Raw genomic sequence first — 18,214 nt, 5'->3', positions numbered from 1 at the left:
CGGGGTGGCACACCGTGCAATTTGGAACCCAAATAACCCAGGGTTCCAAATAATGCATTGAGGCTCTACCAGGTAGTTCCACGCGTCAGACTTTCACCTTCTGACCAGGCAACCAGGGTGGCAGCAAAGGGGGGCCGCAGCAGGGAGCTCTGTGCCTTCTTCCCCACTCACATAGGCTTTACTTGCAAGCAGAGCACCAGAAGAGGCACTTATGCAACCAAAATGACCAGCAAACTACCAGCAAATAGGGACGTGGGTTAAACCACAGAGCCTAAGACTTGCCGATCAGAAGGTCGGCGGTTCGAATCCCCACAATGGGGTGAGCTCCCGTTGCTCGGTCCCAGCTCCTGCCAACCTAGCAGTTCGAAAGCACGTCAAAGTGCAAGTAGATAAATAGGTACCGCTCTGGCAGGAAGGTAAACAGCATTTCCGTGCGCTACTCTGGTTCGCCAGAAGCGGCTTAGTCATGCCTGCCACATGACCCGGAAGCTGTACGCCGGACAATAAAGCGAGATGAGTGCCGCAACCTCAGAGACAGTCACGACTGGACCTAATGGTCAGGGGTCCCTTTACCTTTACCTTACCAGCAAATACACCCTAGTCAAACCACAATTCTGTCTTGTGTAGCACTAGGCAAACCCTTTTGCAAAGAACAGAATATTTGGGATGCGTCTTTCATTCCTTTTCCAGAAAAGGACCACCTGCCTAATAAAAAACTTTCTTTAAAAGGAGACTTCAACTTTTTGTTTTGAGCACGCTTAAACCTCTTCCACATTCCCTGAGGATTAAGATTTCTGTTGTTGCTGGCTTTATTTTTTTTTTCCTCCCCAGAGAATTTTAGATTTTGCTTATTGCAAGCAGCTTCCAAAGTAGGGTACAGGTGGGGCAAGCAGGACAGAGGCTTGCAAAACAAATCCAAACTGTGGTCTAGTCTGGCTTGGTGTCCCCCCAACCCCCAGTTCCACAAGCAGATATAAATAAAATTAGAACCATCTCACAGAAAAGGCTTCAGAGGCCTGGAGCTTTCACAGCTAGGACGTTACATCTGGTATCCAAAAAGGAAGAGGTTATGTTAAAACCAAGAATATTCTCACAAGTTTGTTTTCCCTGTCCTCTCTTCCTCACATAGGCATCATACCACACCAACCAAGACTTGACATTCTGCAACGCTAGAAACCACCAGCTTCCTCCAATCCCTACAGGGGATGTACTGTATTTTTCGCTCTATAAGACGCACCAGACCACAAGACGCACCTAGTTTTTGGAGGAGGAAAACAAGAAAAAAAATATTCTGAATCTCAGAAGCCAGAACAGCAAGGGGGATCGTTGCGCAGTGAAAGCAGCAATCCCTCTTGCTGTTCTGGCTCCTGTGATAGCTGTGCAGCCTGCATTCGCTCCATAAGACGCACGGACATTTCCCCTTACTTTTTAGGAGGGAAAAAGTGAGTCTTATAGAGCAAAAAAGACGATAACTTCTCCTGATCTTGAATGGCTGCAAAGTTTTTTCAGGGTCCTGTGTTCCTCAACACTGCTCTAATTCTCAAGCCCCCTTCTGCCTCTGAGCTCTCCTTCACTCTTCCCAGGCTTCTCCCTAGTCCTCACTGCCGTGCCATGCAAGGTTTTAATCCCAACCGTACTGACTACTTTCCCTGCCCTCACAGAGGCTGGACTGGGTAGAAACTCTCAAAGCTCTCTGAACCTTCTGAGCTATGGCGGCGGCTTAGCCAATCAGAGTTAGAGACTTCACAAGTGCAATACAGATTTATTGTTCATGGAAAATGGAATGTTTCCTCCGAAACAACTGAGTGGTGTCCCGCTAAGAACACGTTGCGGGGGGGGGGGGGGGGGTGGGAGGCAACAACATACACTTGATTTCACGTCATACGCAAGCTTTATGATAGGGCGCTGTGGTTTCGTTTCAGTTGGCAAAAGTTCAAGGCGAAGACCAGGAAACAAAATTCGATGCAGTTGCCGCGTCGTGGCGAAGAAGCAAAAAGTCCTCAGTAGCGCCGGGTGAATCGAGGGTCGCTGGGGCGGCTTGTTCTATCTGGGCTGGCAAAACTGCTTGGCAGAGTGGCTCCCTGTGCCACGGGAGCTGGGGCGGCACCCTGCACGAACCCTCCGCGCCTGAGGACAAAAAGCAGAAAGTTGACTTCCTGCTCAAGGGCTCACCCTGCACCCTCCTTAATTAATTTTATTTCTTTATTAAATTTGTATACCGCCCAATACCCGCAGGTCTCAGGTTGGTTCACAACATAAAATTCTAATGTATACAGTGGTGCCTCACAAGACGAAAAGAATCTGTTCTGTGATTCTCTTCGTTTAGCGGTTTTTTCGTCTTGCGAAGCAAGACCTTGACTGATTAGCGCTATTAGCGGCTTATCTGCTGATCGGATCAGCTGATAAGCGGCTTAGAAAAGGGGGGGAGGGGAAAAAACCAGCAGGAACTCGCAAGACATTGTCGTCTTGTGAAGCAAGCCCATAGGAAATTCGTTTTGCGAAGCACCTCCAAAACGGAAAACCCTTTCGTCTAGCGGGTTTTCCGTCTTGCGAGGCATTCGTCTTGCGGGGCACCACTGTATAAAAAACACAGACTACATAATAAAAATAAAAACAACCCAAGAACCCCCCATTCCACTGTTTAAAGGGCAGTCTTTAAAATCATGGCCTCCAAGTTTCTTAATCCATACATTTTTCCTGACCAAGCATGCGTGCTAAGAGGCCACTGGGTCATGATCACCCACCCCAAAGTCTTTTGCATGTGCACACAAACCTATCTATTACCTAACAAAGAGAACAGCTGTCACTTAAAACATTTCAACCGCAATCCCAAGCCCCTTCAAACTTTCTCGTCAGAAGTAATGTGGGGTTTTCGCAGGGCGGGGAGCAGCAAAACCTTTTCAGGTAATTCTTACCCCGACATTCCTCCTCTGTTTATCACATGGCCAGGCCCTGTCTGAGCAGGGGCACTCCTCTCACCAGCTAAGAAATGAAAAGAATGGGGCAGGGAGGCGGGAGGGAACAAGTCACTAAGGAATTATTGTATTGTTCAATTTTTTAAACAAATGCCTGCAGTCCCAACCACCCTTACCCTTACCCTGAATTCAGTAGGACTTACTTCGGGGTAGGCATGGTTAGGATTGCATTGCCATGTTTCATTTATTCGTGCCTTTCTATACCCCCAAGGCAGCGTTTGTGGTTCTCGTGCTTAGGTTACGCTATGAAACGGCGACTGGCCCAAGATGTTTGCTTTATGGCTGAGGAAGGATTCAAACCCTAATCTTCCCTAGTCTAACCAGGATGATGCTCTGGTATTCAAGCTCTCTGCACACTGGCTTTCCGGCTGACCTGCACACAGTTCAAGGTTTGGCTCATAAAGCCCTCTTATGGCACCTGTGGTCAATCTCCTTTCGTCTCCAAGAGAATGTAGGAAACTGCCCTATGTCGATTAATTTGTCCGTTTAGCCTAGTGTGGTCTGACTCTGATGGCCAGCAGATGGCCAGGGTCTCTCTCAAGGAGTCTTTCATCACCAGCTGTCTGACCTGTAAACCTGGGGCCTCTTCTGTGCATTTAGAAAGGGGGTCATCCACCTGTCACTTTGCATTTCTTAGTACAGAAAGTATTGAGCTGATGCGTAGAGATCTTTCCTATTCTGCTTAATTCAAGAGCATTCTAGGTGGTTTCTTTCTATGTGAAAGAAACAGGCAGGAAGTTCTTGTCTGGGTTATTCCTTCTGGGAAGCAGAGTACAGCTGGTTGAAACTGGTTCTGTTATCCTTTCTGTCAGGGCTGGAGGAGCCTGGGTTTCTCATTTCCTCTTTCTATCTCTTTGTTCTGGTGCAGTGTTCTGTTCTGATATAGTGCTAAGGTTTATATAAGCTGTACGTTAAAGGGACGCAGGTGGCGCTGTGGGTTAAACCACAGAGCCTAGGACTTGCCGATCAGAAGGTCGGCAGTTCGAATCCCCGCGACGGGGTGAGCTCCTGTTGCTCGGTCCCTGCTCCTGCCAACCTAGCAGTTCGAAAGCACGTCAAAGTGCAACTAGATAAATAGGTACCACTCTGGTGGGAAGGTAAACGGCGTTTCCCTGCGCTGCTCTGGTTTCGCCAGAAGCGGCTTAGTCCTGCTGGCCACATGACCCGGAAGCTGAACACCGGCTCCCTCGGCCAATAAAGCGAGATGAGCGCCGCAACCCCAGAGTCGGCCACGACTGGACCTAATGGTCAGGGGTCCCTTTACCTTTACCTTTAAGTTAAATTTAAGATAAGTCTGCTGCAACTGAGTTTCTTATGGACTGTGCCAATCCTGAATGTATTGGATTTGTGACCACTATGCTCATTTGCCTTCCGTAGTAGTAAAACTCTGTTGGATGAAGTACAGCTGCCTCTGGTCTATTTTTGGGGAACGCTGCAGTGTGTTTAAGTTTTCGCTCCACACACGTCACCACCCAACTCCAGCCCTAAGCTCTTAGGAGCCATTAGCAGCATGCCTACAAATGGGGCTTGTTACAATTAACTTTTTTTCAATTACAGGCCTGAATCAGACATGCTGAGCCTCGGGAAGTGGGGAACCCACCAGGGAACACTTCGCTCCCCTGACTGCGCCACCCTTGCCCTTGGTTCTGAAATGCACAGCTGAACTGTACTTGTTAGAAACAAAACATTTCGAAGGTAGAGAGGCGAGCGCCCTGCAAAGTTTGCTTTGATTTTTTTTTTTTACCTTGCCACCTTTCATGCTCCCGGCCGATGATCCCTCCTTCCACACTGCCCTGCCAGGAATGGTCTTGGTGACCTTCAAGTTTGCGGCTGTGATCTCCCCAGTCGCGCCCATCTCTGGATGAGGGAGCCGCCCACCCAAAAGAGAGAAGAGTGCCGTTAGCAAGCATGGAAGGAAGCTAGTGGTGTTTCCTTGTAAATATGACCTGCCTTGACAATGTACTTAAGTCACCTCGGGGGGGACGGGGACCTCAAAGAGGAAGTCCAGCTCCCTTATGACAGAACATACCGTATTTTTCGCTCTATAGGACACACTTTTTCCCCTCCAAAAATTAAGGAGAAATGTTTGTGCGTCCTATGGAGCGAATGCAGGCTCCTTGGCTTCAGCGAGAGCAACACGAAGCCTCCAAAGCGCAGAGGGAGCGCTCCGAAGCACAGAGGGGTGCGCACCGACCCCTCTCGCTCTCCAGACTTCAGGCAGCTATTCACAAGCCTTTGGAGCGCAGCCGGACTTCTCGCTGCCCTCCAAAGGCTTGCGGATAGCCGCCTGCAGCCTGAAGCCCTGGAGCGCAACGCCAACTCCCGCTGCGCTCCCGGGGCTTCAGGCAGCTATCCGCAAGCCTTCGGAGCACAGCGGGAGTTCCCGCCACGCTCCCAAGGCTTGCGGATAGCCGCCTGAAGAGCAAGAGGGGTTGGTGCACACCGATCCCTCTTGCTCTCCAGGCTTTGCTTCGCTGGAGAGAAGCTGCACAGTTTTCCCTCTCTGCGCAGCACCCCTCCAGCGAAGCGGGAGGAGAAATGGAAGGGGCTCCATTTCTCCTGCCGCTTCGCTGAAGGGGCGCTGAGCAGAGAGGGGGAGAATTTATTTTTTTCCTGTTCTCCCCCTCCTATGGTCGGGTGCTATGGTCCAACGGTTGGGTGCGTCCTATAGAGCGAAAAATACGGTAATACCTCCACTGGTGATCTTAGGGTGTGGACAGAGGCCAGCCTTAAGATTTAAAATGGTTTAGTGAAATCCAATTTTAAACAGGTGGCAGTTTGCCAAGGTGGCAAAATATGGCCTCCACATTCATAGGCAGTCTACCTCCGAGTAGCAGGTGCTGGGGATAAAACAAAAGGGGAGCCATTGTGCCTTCCTCCAATGACTTGTCAGCTCCCCAGAAGCATCTCCTGCTGGCTAGCAAAACCACTCCTGTGCCCTTAGACCCCAGTTCTCTACCATCCAGACACTGCTTGGATTTTTCTGGCTTACTGAGGGCTAGAAAACCAAGGTTGCCTGTTGTGTGCTGCCCAAGCACACGAGAATTCACACACCACCTCCCAGCACACTAGCCTCGGCCCAGTATACCTGAAGGAGCGTCTCCACCCCCATCGTTCTACCCGGACACTGAGGTCCAGCACCGAGGGCCTTCTGGCGGTTCCCTCACTGCGAGAAGCCAAGTTACAGGGAACCAGGCAGAGGGCCTTCTCGGTAGTGGCGCCCTCCCTGTGGAACGCCCTCCCACCAGATGTCAAAGAGAACAACAACTACCAGACTTTTAGAAGACATCTGAAGGCAGCCCTGTTTAGGGAAGCTTTTAATCTTTGATGTATCATAGTATTTTAATATTCTTTTGGAAGCCGCCCAGAGTGGCTGGGGAAACCCAGCCAGATGGGCGGGGTATAAATAATATATTATTATTATTATTATTATTATTATTCAAAATTCCCCAGGTGCCAAGCGCGTTTTACTACTATTATGGTTGTCCAACTGCAGCCCCAACTACGTGGAGATTTCTGGGCGACTGACAGCTGAATCAAGCCTGGCTGACTCACACACAGACCTCCATCATCGCATCAAGGAAAATTAAGTGAAGGGCTGAGTACAGATATATTTGACTGCGCTGCAGGCTTTCCACAGGCACACAAAACAGAACTCACAAAGCACTGTTTAGTCCACAGTTAATACCATTTCCATTGTGTGTGTTTCTCCTTCTGGGACCAGTGAATTGTTGACACTGAGGTCCAGCGCCGAGGGCCTTCTGGCGGTTCCCTCGCTGCGTGAAGTGAGGTTACAGGGAACCAGGCAGAGGGCCTTCTCGGTAGTGGCACCTGCCCTGTGGAATGCCCTCCCAGCAGATGTCAAGGCAATAAACAATTATTTTACTTTTAAAAGACAACTGAAGGCAGCCCTCTTTAGGGAAGCTTTTAATGTCTGACGCTGTATTGTTTTTAACATCCGGTTGGAAGCCGCTCAGTGTGGCTGGGGAAACCCAGCCAGATGGGCAGAGTATTAATAAATTATTATTATTATTATTATTATTATTATTATTATTATTATTATTACTACTACTACAGTGGTACCTTGGGTTAAGTACTTAATTCGTTCCGTAGGTCCGTACTTAACCTGAAACTGGGCAGAGTATTAATAATAAATTATTATTATTATTTTTATTATTACTACTACTACAGTGGTACCTTGGGTTAAGTACTTAATTCATTACGTAGGTTCGTACTTAACTTGAAGCACCACTTTAGCCAATGGGGCCTCCTGCTGCTGCCGCGCCGCCGCAGCACGATTTCTGTTCTCATCCTGAAGCAAAGTTCTTAACCTGAAGCACTATTTCTGGGTTAGCGGAGTGTGTAACCTGAAGCGTATGTAACCTGAAGCGTATGTAACCCGAGGTACCACTGTATTAGAGCAAGCAGTGCAGTTGAGGCAATAGAATCGCAGAATTGTAGCACTGGAGGAAGGGACCCCCAGGGACCCCCAGTCCAATCCCCTGGCGAACAGACGTTCCGTTGTGGTGACTGCAACCTAGGTTTAAGGCGCCACCTGGCGCCCGGCTTCTCTATCCGAGTTTCTAACACGGCACCGGCGTGTGACAGCTCTGCTTTACGGACACTCACCGGGATGGTGGAGGCAACCCTCGCCCTTTGCTGAGCCTCCTCTCCGACCCGTAACTTCCCCAGCTGTCCCGCGAGTGGCGGTCAGGCCCTGCGTGCCTCTCGTCAGAGTAGTGCTGAAAAGGCAAGCCCACACAGTTGGAGTAAAAATGGATTGTTAACAGGTGATAATCTAAAGTTATAATATATTAAGATAAAAGATTGAGATAAAATCAAAGAGGGAAAGGATTTGCTGAATTAACTAATTGAACTGGAATACAAAAAAGGGAGGTGTGAGGAGGTCAGGGAAACAAGCAAATGAAAGATAAGCTATGGAAAGACTGATCTGTTTTTAACTGTTTTTACTTTGTATTTTCCTTTTCTCTTTTTTTCTTTTCTTTTTGTAATATGTTGAAACTTTAATAAATATCTTTATAAAAAAAAGAGTTGGAGTAAAGCACAAGGCATTAGCATCTGCAAAAAATGTGGGGGTTTGGGGGAGGATAGCTCCAGCCTATAGGCCACAGATGACTTTCTGCTGAGATTAGGCTTTCAGCACTTTCCCCCCTCTGCAGAGACAGGGGAACCTATCAGGATGATCTGCCCTTGGAGAAAGATGAATCCAATGGGTTCGTAGATGGCTCTGGAGGGTTTTCTGGCTGGTATGACTGGCACTTCTATCAAATCCCTGGCTTATCATCCTTGCCCTAGCCTGGTCACCACAATGGCTCAGAGAGCGGACCACCTGACTACAAGGACAGAGCTGCACTAGCGGGGTTTTCTTGTACGTATTGGGAAGGCTGCAGTCGATATTCCTACAGCATACAGGAGCTTTCCCTATTGGCCTTTCAGCTTTAATCTTCCTTTCTCTGCCTTGCCCGCGATGGCTCTTCCGCAAACCCAAGATGACGCTTCAGCAATCAAGCAACGAAGAAGGACATGGAAGAGAGTCCGTGGTGCTGAAGCAGCCGATGAGAATTTTGTGGCTGGGATCCGGATCAAGGGATCTTAGACCCTGGCTCGCCCAAGGTGTGAGCAACAGTCAACCTGGCTTTGCTTCTCATGTGGCAAATTGAGACAAATCATCTGCCACTCTTGTTTGGCCTGCTGCTCTTACGGCTTTTAATTATTGGTGCTTTTTCATATTGTGGCTGCAAACCAGCCAGAGCAATTTTTTTAGCTGGAAAATCAGAGATAAAAGGTACAGTGGTGCCTCGCAAGACGAAATTAATTCGTTCCGCAAGTTTTTTCTTCTTGCGAGTTTTTCGTCTTGCGATGCACGGTTTCCCATAGGAATGCATTGAAAATCAATTAATGCGTTCCTAGGGAAACCGACTTCAGACCAGGTTCGGGGACAGTCTGTCCCCCGACCTCTTCTGAAGGCTGGGGGGGGGGGGACAAGGGCTTTTCTTCCCACCCCCAGCATTTTAAAAAACTCCGGGACAGCGGAGGGCTTCTCCGCTGTCCGGGGCGATCTTAAAATGCTGGCGGGCGGCATTTTAAAATCGCCCCGGGACAGCGGAGGACTTCTCCGCTGTCCGGGGCGATTTAAAAGCCCCTGGGAAGGCAGGCAGGGGGGGACAAAGACTTTTGCCCCCCGCCAGCCTTCAGAAGAGGTCCTGGACCTCTTCTGAAGGCTGGCGGGGGCGAAAGTCTTTGCTCCCCCCCGCCTGCCTTCAAAAGCTGTCCGGCCCAGGCTTCGCGGACCTCTCCGACAGCAGCGGCAGCGCTGCCGCTGCTGGTGGAGAGTTGCCGGCATGCCGAAGCCTGCGCGCGCTGAGATCAGCGCGCCCAGGCTTCGCGGACCTCTCCGCAAGCAGCGGCAGCGCTGCCGCTGCTGGCGGAGAGTTGCCGGCATGCCGAAGCCTGCACGCGCTGAGATCAGCGCGCCCAGGCTTCGCGGATCTCTCCTGCCTTAAAAAGCCGTCCGGGATAGCGGGAAGCGCTTCCCTGCTATCCCGGACTGCTTTTAAAATGCTGGCGCTGGGGAGCAAAGCCTTTCGGCCCCCGCCAGCCTTCCTGGACCTCTTCTGAAGGCCGGAGGGGGGGGGAAGGCTTTGCTCCCCACCGCTAGCATTTAAAAGAGGTCCCCGGAGATTTCCCTATGGGCTTTTGTCTTGCGAAGCAAGCCCATAGGGAAATTCGTTTTGCGAAGCGCCTCCAAAACGGAAAACCCTTTCGTCTAGCGGGTTTTCCGTCTTGCGAGGCGTTCGTCTTGCGGGGTACCACTGTATTTGAAATAAATGTTGTTCTTCAAGAACACATGAAGCCAGAGGTTCGCGCTCTCTCTGTTACCAACAGTTCACTCCATTGCCAAGAGAACAGACCATTATTCAGGTGTGGGCTGTTTTTGGTTCTTGTTTTAAAAGGCTTGCCTCTTCAGCAGTGGGAATCGCTGAAGAGACACAAGTAGAATGTCAGTGCTTGTCTCTTATGGATAACAGGCTGGTGTTTCGAGTCTGATTTTCCAGGTATTTTGGATGTGGTGCAGCCAGCAGGAAGCGATCATGCCTGGAAAACATGGCTCGAGAACAGTTCTTCTTCATCTGTCCCTACGCAGGAAGACACGCAAAAGCTCTCACGTAGCAGCAGGTAGCCCCTTCGTTTTACTTGTAATCTGTTTCTCTTTCCAAGAATCCAAATCGCCTTTCTTGACCAGGATCCCCAAATCTCTGACAGCCGAGGCTGTCATCAAGAATGTGGAGTTACACTTCACACGAATTCCTGACGGGATTTATTCTCAGCCTCTGTCAGGATTATCTGCTTTCCAAGGATCCCACCCCGGAAACAAATTGACTGAAATGATCCCAACGATGCTCAAACATGTGAGAATTACACACACCCCTGTTGCATGGAGTGAGGCAGTGCCAGAGCAGGAATCATGCAGAGGTGCGACAGTTAGCTCCTTCTGTGGCTACCGTATTTTTCGCTCTATAAGACGCACCAGACCACAAGACGCACCTAGTTTTTGGAGGAGGAAAACAAGAAAAAAAATATTCTGAATCTCAGGAGCCAGAACAGCAAGAGGGATCGCTGCGCAGGGAAAGCAGCAATCCCTCTTGCTGTTCTGGCTTCTGGGATAGCTGCGCAGCCTGCATTCGCTCCATAAGGCGCACACACATTTCCCCTTACTTTTTAGGAGGGAAAAAGTGAGTCTTATAGAGCAAAAAATACGGTACGTGTCTCCCGCTTGCTGCAGCCTTTGCCTGAATTAAATTACTTGCGGCACTGCCTCAGCCTACTACTCACAGCCTGGAAATTCCCAACCAATACCATAAGACCATAAACCATTGTGCGAGCTTTCTGGACATCTAAGCATTTTTGACAACAATACTGCTTTGCATGGGCATACCTGTCCATCCCGATCTGGCACAGTTCTTGAACTCTCTCTCCTGGTCGGGAGGGAAGAGGAAATCCGTGTTAACGCACATAGGTGGGTAAGCTTTGGAAACAAGCAAGAGCCACTGGTTCGCATGCAGATGCCCTGGTTCATTTCCCAAGGTGGGCCGGGAAACTCTGGAGAGCTGCTGGCAGTCAGTTCAGACACTATTGAGCTGCATAGACCATGGTCTGACTCAGTCAGGGACAGTTCCCTATATTCCTAAATTCTGCTGCTGTGCATCTTGTTAAAGGTAAAGGGACCCCTGACCATTAGGTCCAGTCGTGACTGACTCTGGGGTTGCGGCGCTTATCTCGCTTTACTGGCCGAGGGAGCTGGCGTACAGCTTCCGGGTCATGTGGCCAGCAGGACTAAGCCGCTTCTGGCAAACCAGCGCAGCGCACGGAAATGCCGTTTACCTTCCCACCAGAGCGGTACCTATTTATCTACTTGCACTTTGAGGTGCTTTTGAACTGCTAGGTTGGCAGGAGTGCATCTTGTTACTTTGGGATTAATCAATAGGAAATTATGATAACGACCAGCATCTTTTCAACTTCTGACAGGTCATGGCCAGGAGAAACCAACTTGGCAGCTCTTAACTGGTCTGCTCTCTGCCATGTGCATGGTGACTCAAGGTCGTTCCACACATTACAAAGCAAGAAACTGAACCGTTTTGGGTTCTGAGGTCAGTATACCAGGTCAACATGCTTGTCTTCAAACGCCAAAACGTCACCTTTGCACTTTACGTTTTTGGGTGAACAGCTAAAACTGTGAAACAGCCCAAACCCAAAGTGGCCTAGGAGCAGAGGAAGCCACCTTTATCTAAGTCAGACACTTCATCCGCCTGGCTCAGTACTGCTTTCTCTGACTGGCAGCAGCTATCCAGGATTTCGAGCAGAGAGTGGTCTTTCCTATCACCTGCTGATCGGGCCTGGGACTCTAAAAAGACTCTAGTTCTGAATGAAGGGTTGGCTTAAAGAGGAAGACAGGAAAGGGCCTTAAACAGAGACAGATTTTTGGCCCATCTAGTTCAGAACTGTCTTCTCTGACTGGCACTGGCTCTCCGGGGTTTCAGACAAGGGGAGTTCCTGCTCTGTCTACTAAACTATGCTCACTTCCTTAAAGAGCTGCCTATGAGTGAGGAAGAAGAGCACGAAAAGTTTCCATTGCTCATTTGAACCACAATGAGCCGTGCAGTTATTCCCATGGTCAGAGGCAGTAAACGCTTTGGAATACACAGGAAGCCACAGGAGAGGGCGCTCTTGCGCCCGGGCCTTGTTTGCAGGCCCTCCCAGGCTTCCCTCCCTGTGAGACGCGAGAGTACAGGGAATCAGGCAGAGGGACTTCTCAGTGGTGGCGCCTGCTCCCACCAGATGTCAAGGAAATAAACCACTATCTGACTTTTAGAAGATGTCCGAAGGCAGCCCTGTTTAGGGAAGTTTTTGTGTTTTCAATATTCTGTTGGGAGCCGCCCACAGTGGCTAGGGAAATATTATTATTATTATTATTATTATTATTATTATTATTATTATTATTACATAGGCATCTGGTCAGCCACGATGAGAACAGGGAGCTGGTCTGGATCAGCCACCAGCCTGACCTGGCAGGCCCTGTGTGTGGCCTTGGGTTTCTGACAATGCAAGACACAGGAGGGAAGGCTTTGCTACCTGTCCACCGAGTGGTCCTGGTACCGGCTGCGGTCTCTGTGGTCAAAGCCATGGAAGCGATCTGGTCGACTGAAGTCAGAGTGGTACCCATCATCCAGGGCCACCCGCTTTGCCTCAGGCCAATACGAGTCGTCCCGCCTGCAAGGGAAACAGATTTAGCAACTCTTTGGCTTCATCACCCTCATCCAGAGAAGCTGGCCTGCCGATGGTCATTACCCTTCCAGCACCAGGAAGAGACCTTCTGCTTCTCCCATAGTTCTTGAAATGGCAGCTCTGGGTTATTGTTAAAGCTGCTTTTACTGGCACTCTTTTTTTCATTTGTATTTTCTAAAATTAATTTTTTTTTTAAAAAAAACTCAGCAATCCTGCAAACCTGAAATTAAAGGGTGGCGTAGAATTTAAGAATATTTAGATATTTTTTTTAAAAAAAATCCATATGAAAAAGAACCATATTAAGAGACACGAAGAGGCAGAAAACAAGAAAAGTGAATAAAAAAATATTATCATCACACTGTTGCTAATGAATTGCATCCTGCACCTTATCATTCCAAAACTGGATAAAAAAAATTACCCTGTTTTTCAAGAAATAATCCATCACAAAGATATCTCTGCTAACATAAATAAGATTTTTTACTTTTTAAAGTAAAAATCCACTAAAATCCAATTCCTGAAGTGCTTTTTAATCTTCTCCTCCTAAAAAAGAGGATGGGTGCATAGGTGTCTGTAAGCAACTGGGCACATCTCCAGCACAAACTGATAATGGTTTTATACTAGCAATGGCTTTCCCAGGACTTTTCTTTCTGCTGCCAATCTCTCCGGGAGGAACGCGGCAGGGGTCAGGTACGATAAAAAAATCAGCCTGGCAAAGAATTCTCTGAGCTGTACTTGGACCAGCCGTGTGGCTTGGCTTCAGTCTTACGTCTTTATTTTTATTTTTCTTAAATATAATTTATATTAAATTTATATTAAATTTTCTGTTTTACAATTTAGAATATTCATTTGGGCAGCCTTAAAATGTCAATGACTTCCCTTCTTATCTTTTCATGGTTCACTTTGCATAGCATATTTTATGTAAACTAAACCATTCAGTATTCCATTGTTACTTCCATCGAAACTTATCTACACTGTTGAATTTATCTTAACGCTGCCCACGTTTTCAAGTGGACACAATTATTCCCCATATATTCAATAAACATTTTCCAATCTTCTTTAAACAAATGTTCTTCTTGTTCTCTTATTCTGTAAGTTAGGTCTGCCAGCTGCGCATATTCCAACTGTTTAAGATGTTTTGTTGGCCAAAAATGGAAAACGGGTGATGCAAATTCCGTCAAATTAAGTTGCCATTCTTCTTTGGCTGGGACCTCGCTCGTTTTCCATTTTGGGGCTAACAGAACATGGGCCACAGTTGTTGCATACATAAATAACCTTTTTTGACACGTGGGCATTTCCGTCTGAATTATCCCCAACGAAAAGGACTCTGGGTGTTTGTTGGTTTTCCCCCCAATACCCTTTTACCAGTCCACCACATATGAAAGAACGTTCCCTTAGTCTCATTGCAGTCTCATTGCATCTCCATTACTTACCTGATTTCAGCCTTACGTCTTTATTTATTGGGTCATTGATTTCTATTCTGGCTCCGTACCTGCAGGGCTTCCCAACCACAAGCAGCCCCCCTCCCTGCCCCCCATATGACCAGGAGGGGACCCCAACCCTCAATTTAAGGGGATGACTCAAATGATTGACATGTTTTGCCGCATTTGGGTAAAAAGCAGGGTATTCGTGATTTGCTGCAGGGAAGCGGCCTTTAGCACGAGCTCTACAGTTCCCCGAGGCGCAGCTAGGCCGCCTCACCTCCCATCCGTGTCGTACGGCCGCCTCAAAGCCGAGCGGCGCTCCTGCTCGTAGCGCAGCTGCTCATGCTGCCGGCGCAGCTCCTCCCTCTCACGCTGGATGCGCTCCTGCTCCCGCCTCCTCTCGTGCTCAATGTGCATCCGCTCCCGCTCCAGCCTCTCTCGCTCCATCCGTTCCCGCTCCAGACGCTGCCGCTGGAACTGCAGCCGCTCCCGCTCCCACTGCAGCTTCTGCCTCTCGTCCCGCTCCCGGACGGCCTGGATGTGCTGCTCCCGCTCCCGGCGCTCCCGCTCCCTGTTCGGTATTTAAAATACAGGTTGGGCTCAAGCAGAAACATGAATTGTACGGTCATACCTCCGCGCTGTGGGTTAAACCGCAGAGCCTAGGATTTGCCGATCAGTAGGTCGGCGGTTCGAATCCCCGCAACGACGGGGTGAGCTCCCGTTGCTCGGTCCCTGCTCCTGCCAACCTAGCAGTTTGAAAGCACGTCAAAGTGCAAGTAGATAAATAGGTACCACTCCGGCGGGAAGGTAAACGGCGTTTCCGTGCGCTGCTCTGGTTTGCCAGAAGCGCCTTAGTATGCTGGCCACATGACCCGGAAGCTGTACGCCGGCTCCCTCGGCCAATAAAGCAAGATGAGCGCCGCAACCCCAGAGTCGGCCAGGACCTAATGGTCAGGGGTCCCTTTACCTTTACCTCCGCTTACGTATCCCTCTGGATATGTAAACTTCAGGATGCGAACGCAGCAAACCCGGAAGTATTTTTCTGGGTTTCGCCACACGTGCATAGAGTAAAAAGAGAAGCGCTCTATGCGCAGAAGCGCTAAATTGTGCAGTGCTCATGCACAGAAGCGGTCCTCTGGTTGTGAATTCCTCAGGATGCAGCCGGACCTCCTGAACGGATTCTGTTAGCAACCGGAGGTAACGCTGAACACCCAAGAATCATACGCAAAGTTAAAGACCTGGACCTCTACAATGAATAAATCATACATTAAAAAAACCAGAATCTTCGATCTCAAGGGAGGCTGCGTGGCTTTAGGCAAGTTGCGCAGCAGTCTTCACTGAGAATTAATTAAGTTGTTGTTGTTAATTATTTAATTATATACCGCCCTATACCCAGGGGTCTCAGAGTGATTCACAGAATTAAATCAAGATATAAAACCACAAAATGCATAATAAAAATAAAAACAACCCCCCAATAGCCTCCCCCCACAAAAAAACACACACATTTTAAAAGGGCATAGGGTGTAAATCAGCTCAACCAAAGGCCAGGTTAAAAAGGAACATTTTTGCCTGGTGCCTAAAGTGTACAATGAAGGCACCAAGTGAACTTCCCTGGGGAGAGCATTCCACAGACGGGGAGCCACTGCAGAGAAGGCCAGGTCTCGTGTTGCCACCCTCCAGACCCTCTAGACCTTAGCTGCATTATATGCTGCAGACCTGCCCGAACTAGACAAGGTATTTAATCTTACCCATATTCTTAGGGTAGCAACCACTACTATGCACTTCTCCAAATATTTATGCCCAAGTGTTTCTTACAATTTATAGAACAGCATGGTGTCCTCTCAACAATACTGCATAGGCCCGAAGCCGCCGCCCCCCAGCTTTTTTAAGGTTAAAAAGTGCCTGTATAGGGTAGACCCCCAGGGATCCTTGCAGAGGTGGACCGGTTTCCCCAGCAAGAGGATCAGTAAGGGCAGTGTGCCAGGCTGCTACTGAACTCTGCATCCCCAGCCCAAGGAACATGAAGTCACCTGAGTGTGCTGGTTTTGTCCTAAGGCAGGAAGACTGCATAGATTGCCAGGTTGTTTGCAGTAGATTAGGAAGCGCTTTTGACTCCCAATAGTTTAAGCCAGGCTTCCTCAAACTCGGCCCTCCAGATGTTTTTGGCCTACAACTCTCATGATCCCTAGCTAGCTGGACCAGTGGTCAGGGATGATGGGAATTGTAGTCTCATAATGTCTGGAAGGCCGAGTTTGAGGAAGCCTGGTTTAAGCAAGAGAAAGTCCCTCGCACGTGCAAAGCCTGAGTACTGATTGGCTGCCCCTGGGCAGATCTTTGAACAGTTCTGTCGGCTAGTGATGAAAAGCTCAGGCTTAAAATGCTCAGCCCTTGGAGTTGTGCTTTCCACTCCATCCCAGCACATAGGTCATGGGGTGCACTGAGTAATACAGATATCTCTCTTTAAAGCCAACATTTTGCAACTGGCTACACAAACACACACAGAGCTACTATTCTGTTCCTGGGCTAGGGGTTGTCGCAAAAGCATTAAGTAGGTTCTGAAACAGTCCCATTCCTGTTTTAAGGCCCTGTTCCAGCGGCTGAGTGGGAAGCCTCAAAAGGTTTGGCTGCCCCCCCTTCCCTGTACTGGTTGAGCTGGTTGCCCACCAAAAAAGGCTACTGGGAAACTGGAGATTTGCGGCAGACCCTTCGGCATATGAGCTGCCGCAGTGAGGATTCCTCGAATGTGGAAATCAGGAAAAGTCCTTGCCCCTGAAGATGCAAAAGCGGAAACCCAGGATCCTCCACACGTCTAGAAACTCTGGCAGAGAACTTGCAAGACCGATTGAGAAAAAATAAAATGGAGGGAGCAGGGAAGGGAAGTGACAGAGACCTATAGAGAAGTGAATGTATGAGCGTTGGGGTGGGGGGAGGGAGGAGAAATGTAATAATTACGTGTCAGAAAAGACAAATGGTACTCGGGCAACGTTTAATCAGCGGAACGGGAAAGGATGAAAGAGTTTCACCAGCCAGCCTATGAGCACCCGTCTAAGAGGAAAAAATGTGTCAGGGTCTTACATAATAAAGAGCCCTTTAAAATATCCACTTGGAACAATGGGAGCGGCAGGGGGGAAATATGCAGGAGGCTTCACTCAGAAGCTGAACAATCCCCATTAAACTGAAGCAGATAGCACAGATGCCGAGGCAAGTGACAACTGCATAATAGATAATGTCAACGGAGCACAAAGTCATCACTGGATAATGATCTCTGGCTGCTGCGCCAAGGCAGAAATATTTCAAAGCCGGGGGGGGGGGGCGCAGAGAGAGAAAGAGAAAGAAAACGAATCCTCTGGGGTGCTCGTGCCATGCATGGAAACAAGGGTGAAACAAATGAGAGTCAGCCCGTATTGGAGTTCCACTCCATTAGTGTAGAAAGCCTATCAGTTCCTTTCTTCCTCCAGCCGCAGACTTGAACCTAGCATAAGCACACAGCTATCAAGCGATAGCTGCCTTTAGCACTGCCTTTTTTTAAGAAAGGACAGCAGTACCTTCTTAGCACCGGCAACCAAGTGGGCAGCCCTTAAGCTGCACAGGAGACCCAGAAGCAGTTTTGGGGCTCCCTCCAGTGGTTTTGCTGAAAGTCACCCTGTGGTAAACGCTTGCCCCAGAGTTTTACTCCTAATAGGAGAGGGGGAGTTTTAAGTGGCAGAGTAAGCCCACGCATAAATATTCTCTCTCTCTCTCTCTCTCTCTCTCTCTCTCTCTCTCTCTCTGCCACTGCCTAACCACAAAGCCCTGACAGCTAGGGTGGCCCCTGTGAACCGCTCTCAGGAATGCAACCAAACAAGTTCAACCCAGGGAAATGGACGAACCTAAGTTAGCTACGTCCATTACATATCACTGGGTCTGCCCTAAGTGGGGTTAACGGAATAGATTACTTCAGAGCTGCCTCTGAAGATGGTTTGGAAACTTTGTCTAGTGCAGAATTCATTGGCTCACCGGAGCAAGGCGGTTTGA

The 18,214-nt window shown here is 48.9% G+C and overlaps 1 protein-coding gene across 4 annotated transcripts in view; it reads right to left on the bottom strand.

Annotated features, from left to right (window-relative positions):
- Positions 1 to 1,742: 1,742 nt before the first annotated feature.
- LOC310697245 (scaffold attachment factor B2-like) overlaps positions 1,743 to 18,214 on the bottom strand; it is a 39,495-nt gene continuing 23,023 nt past the window's right edge. For 3 of the 4 annotated variants that reach the window (XM_083483682.1, XM_083483680.1, XM_083483681.1), the window contains 7 exons: positions 14,478 to 14,771; positions 12,627 to 12,764; positions 10,933 to 10,972; positions 7,605 to 7,717; positions 4,720 to 4,832; positions 2,916 to 2,982; positions 1,743 to 2,127 (listed from right to left, as the gene is read on the bottom strand). In XM_083483682.1, the coding sequence (XP_083339808.1) occupies positions 2,001 to 2,127; positions 2,916 to 2,982; positions 4,720 to 4,832; positions 7,605 to 7,717; positions 10,933 to 10,972; positions 12,627 to 12,764; positions 14,478 to 14,771 (892 nt within the window). In that variant the 3' untranslated portion in view covers positions 1,743 to 2,000. Of the gene's footprint in view, positions 2,128 to 2,915; positions 2,983 to 3,004; positions 3,880 to 4,245; positions 4,833 to 7,604; positions 7,718 to 10,932; positions 10,973 to 12,626; positions 12,765 to 14,477; positions 14,772 to 18,214 lie in introns of those variants that run through there. The other variant, XR_014520982.1, reaches the window with a different exon arrangement.

This window comes from Podarcis liolepis (genome assembly GCF_965112155.1).
Source record: "Podarcis liolepis genome assembly, chromosome: 18".
In the NCBI taxonomy this organism is placed as follows: domain Eukaryota; kingdom Metazoa; phylum Chordata; class Lepidosauria; order Squamata; family Lacertidae; genus Podarcis; species Podarcis liolepis.
This window is presented reverse-complemented; position numbering and strand designations above follow the sequence as displayed.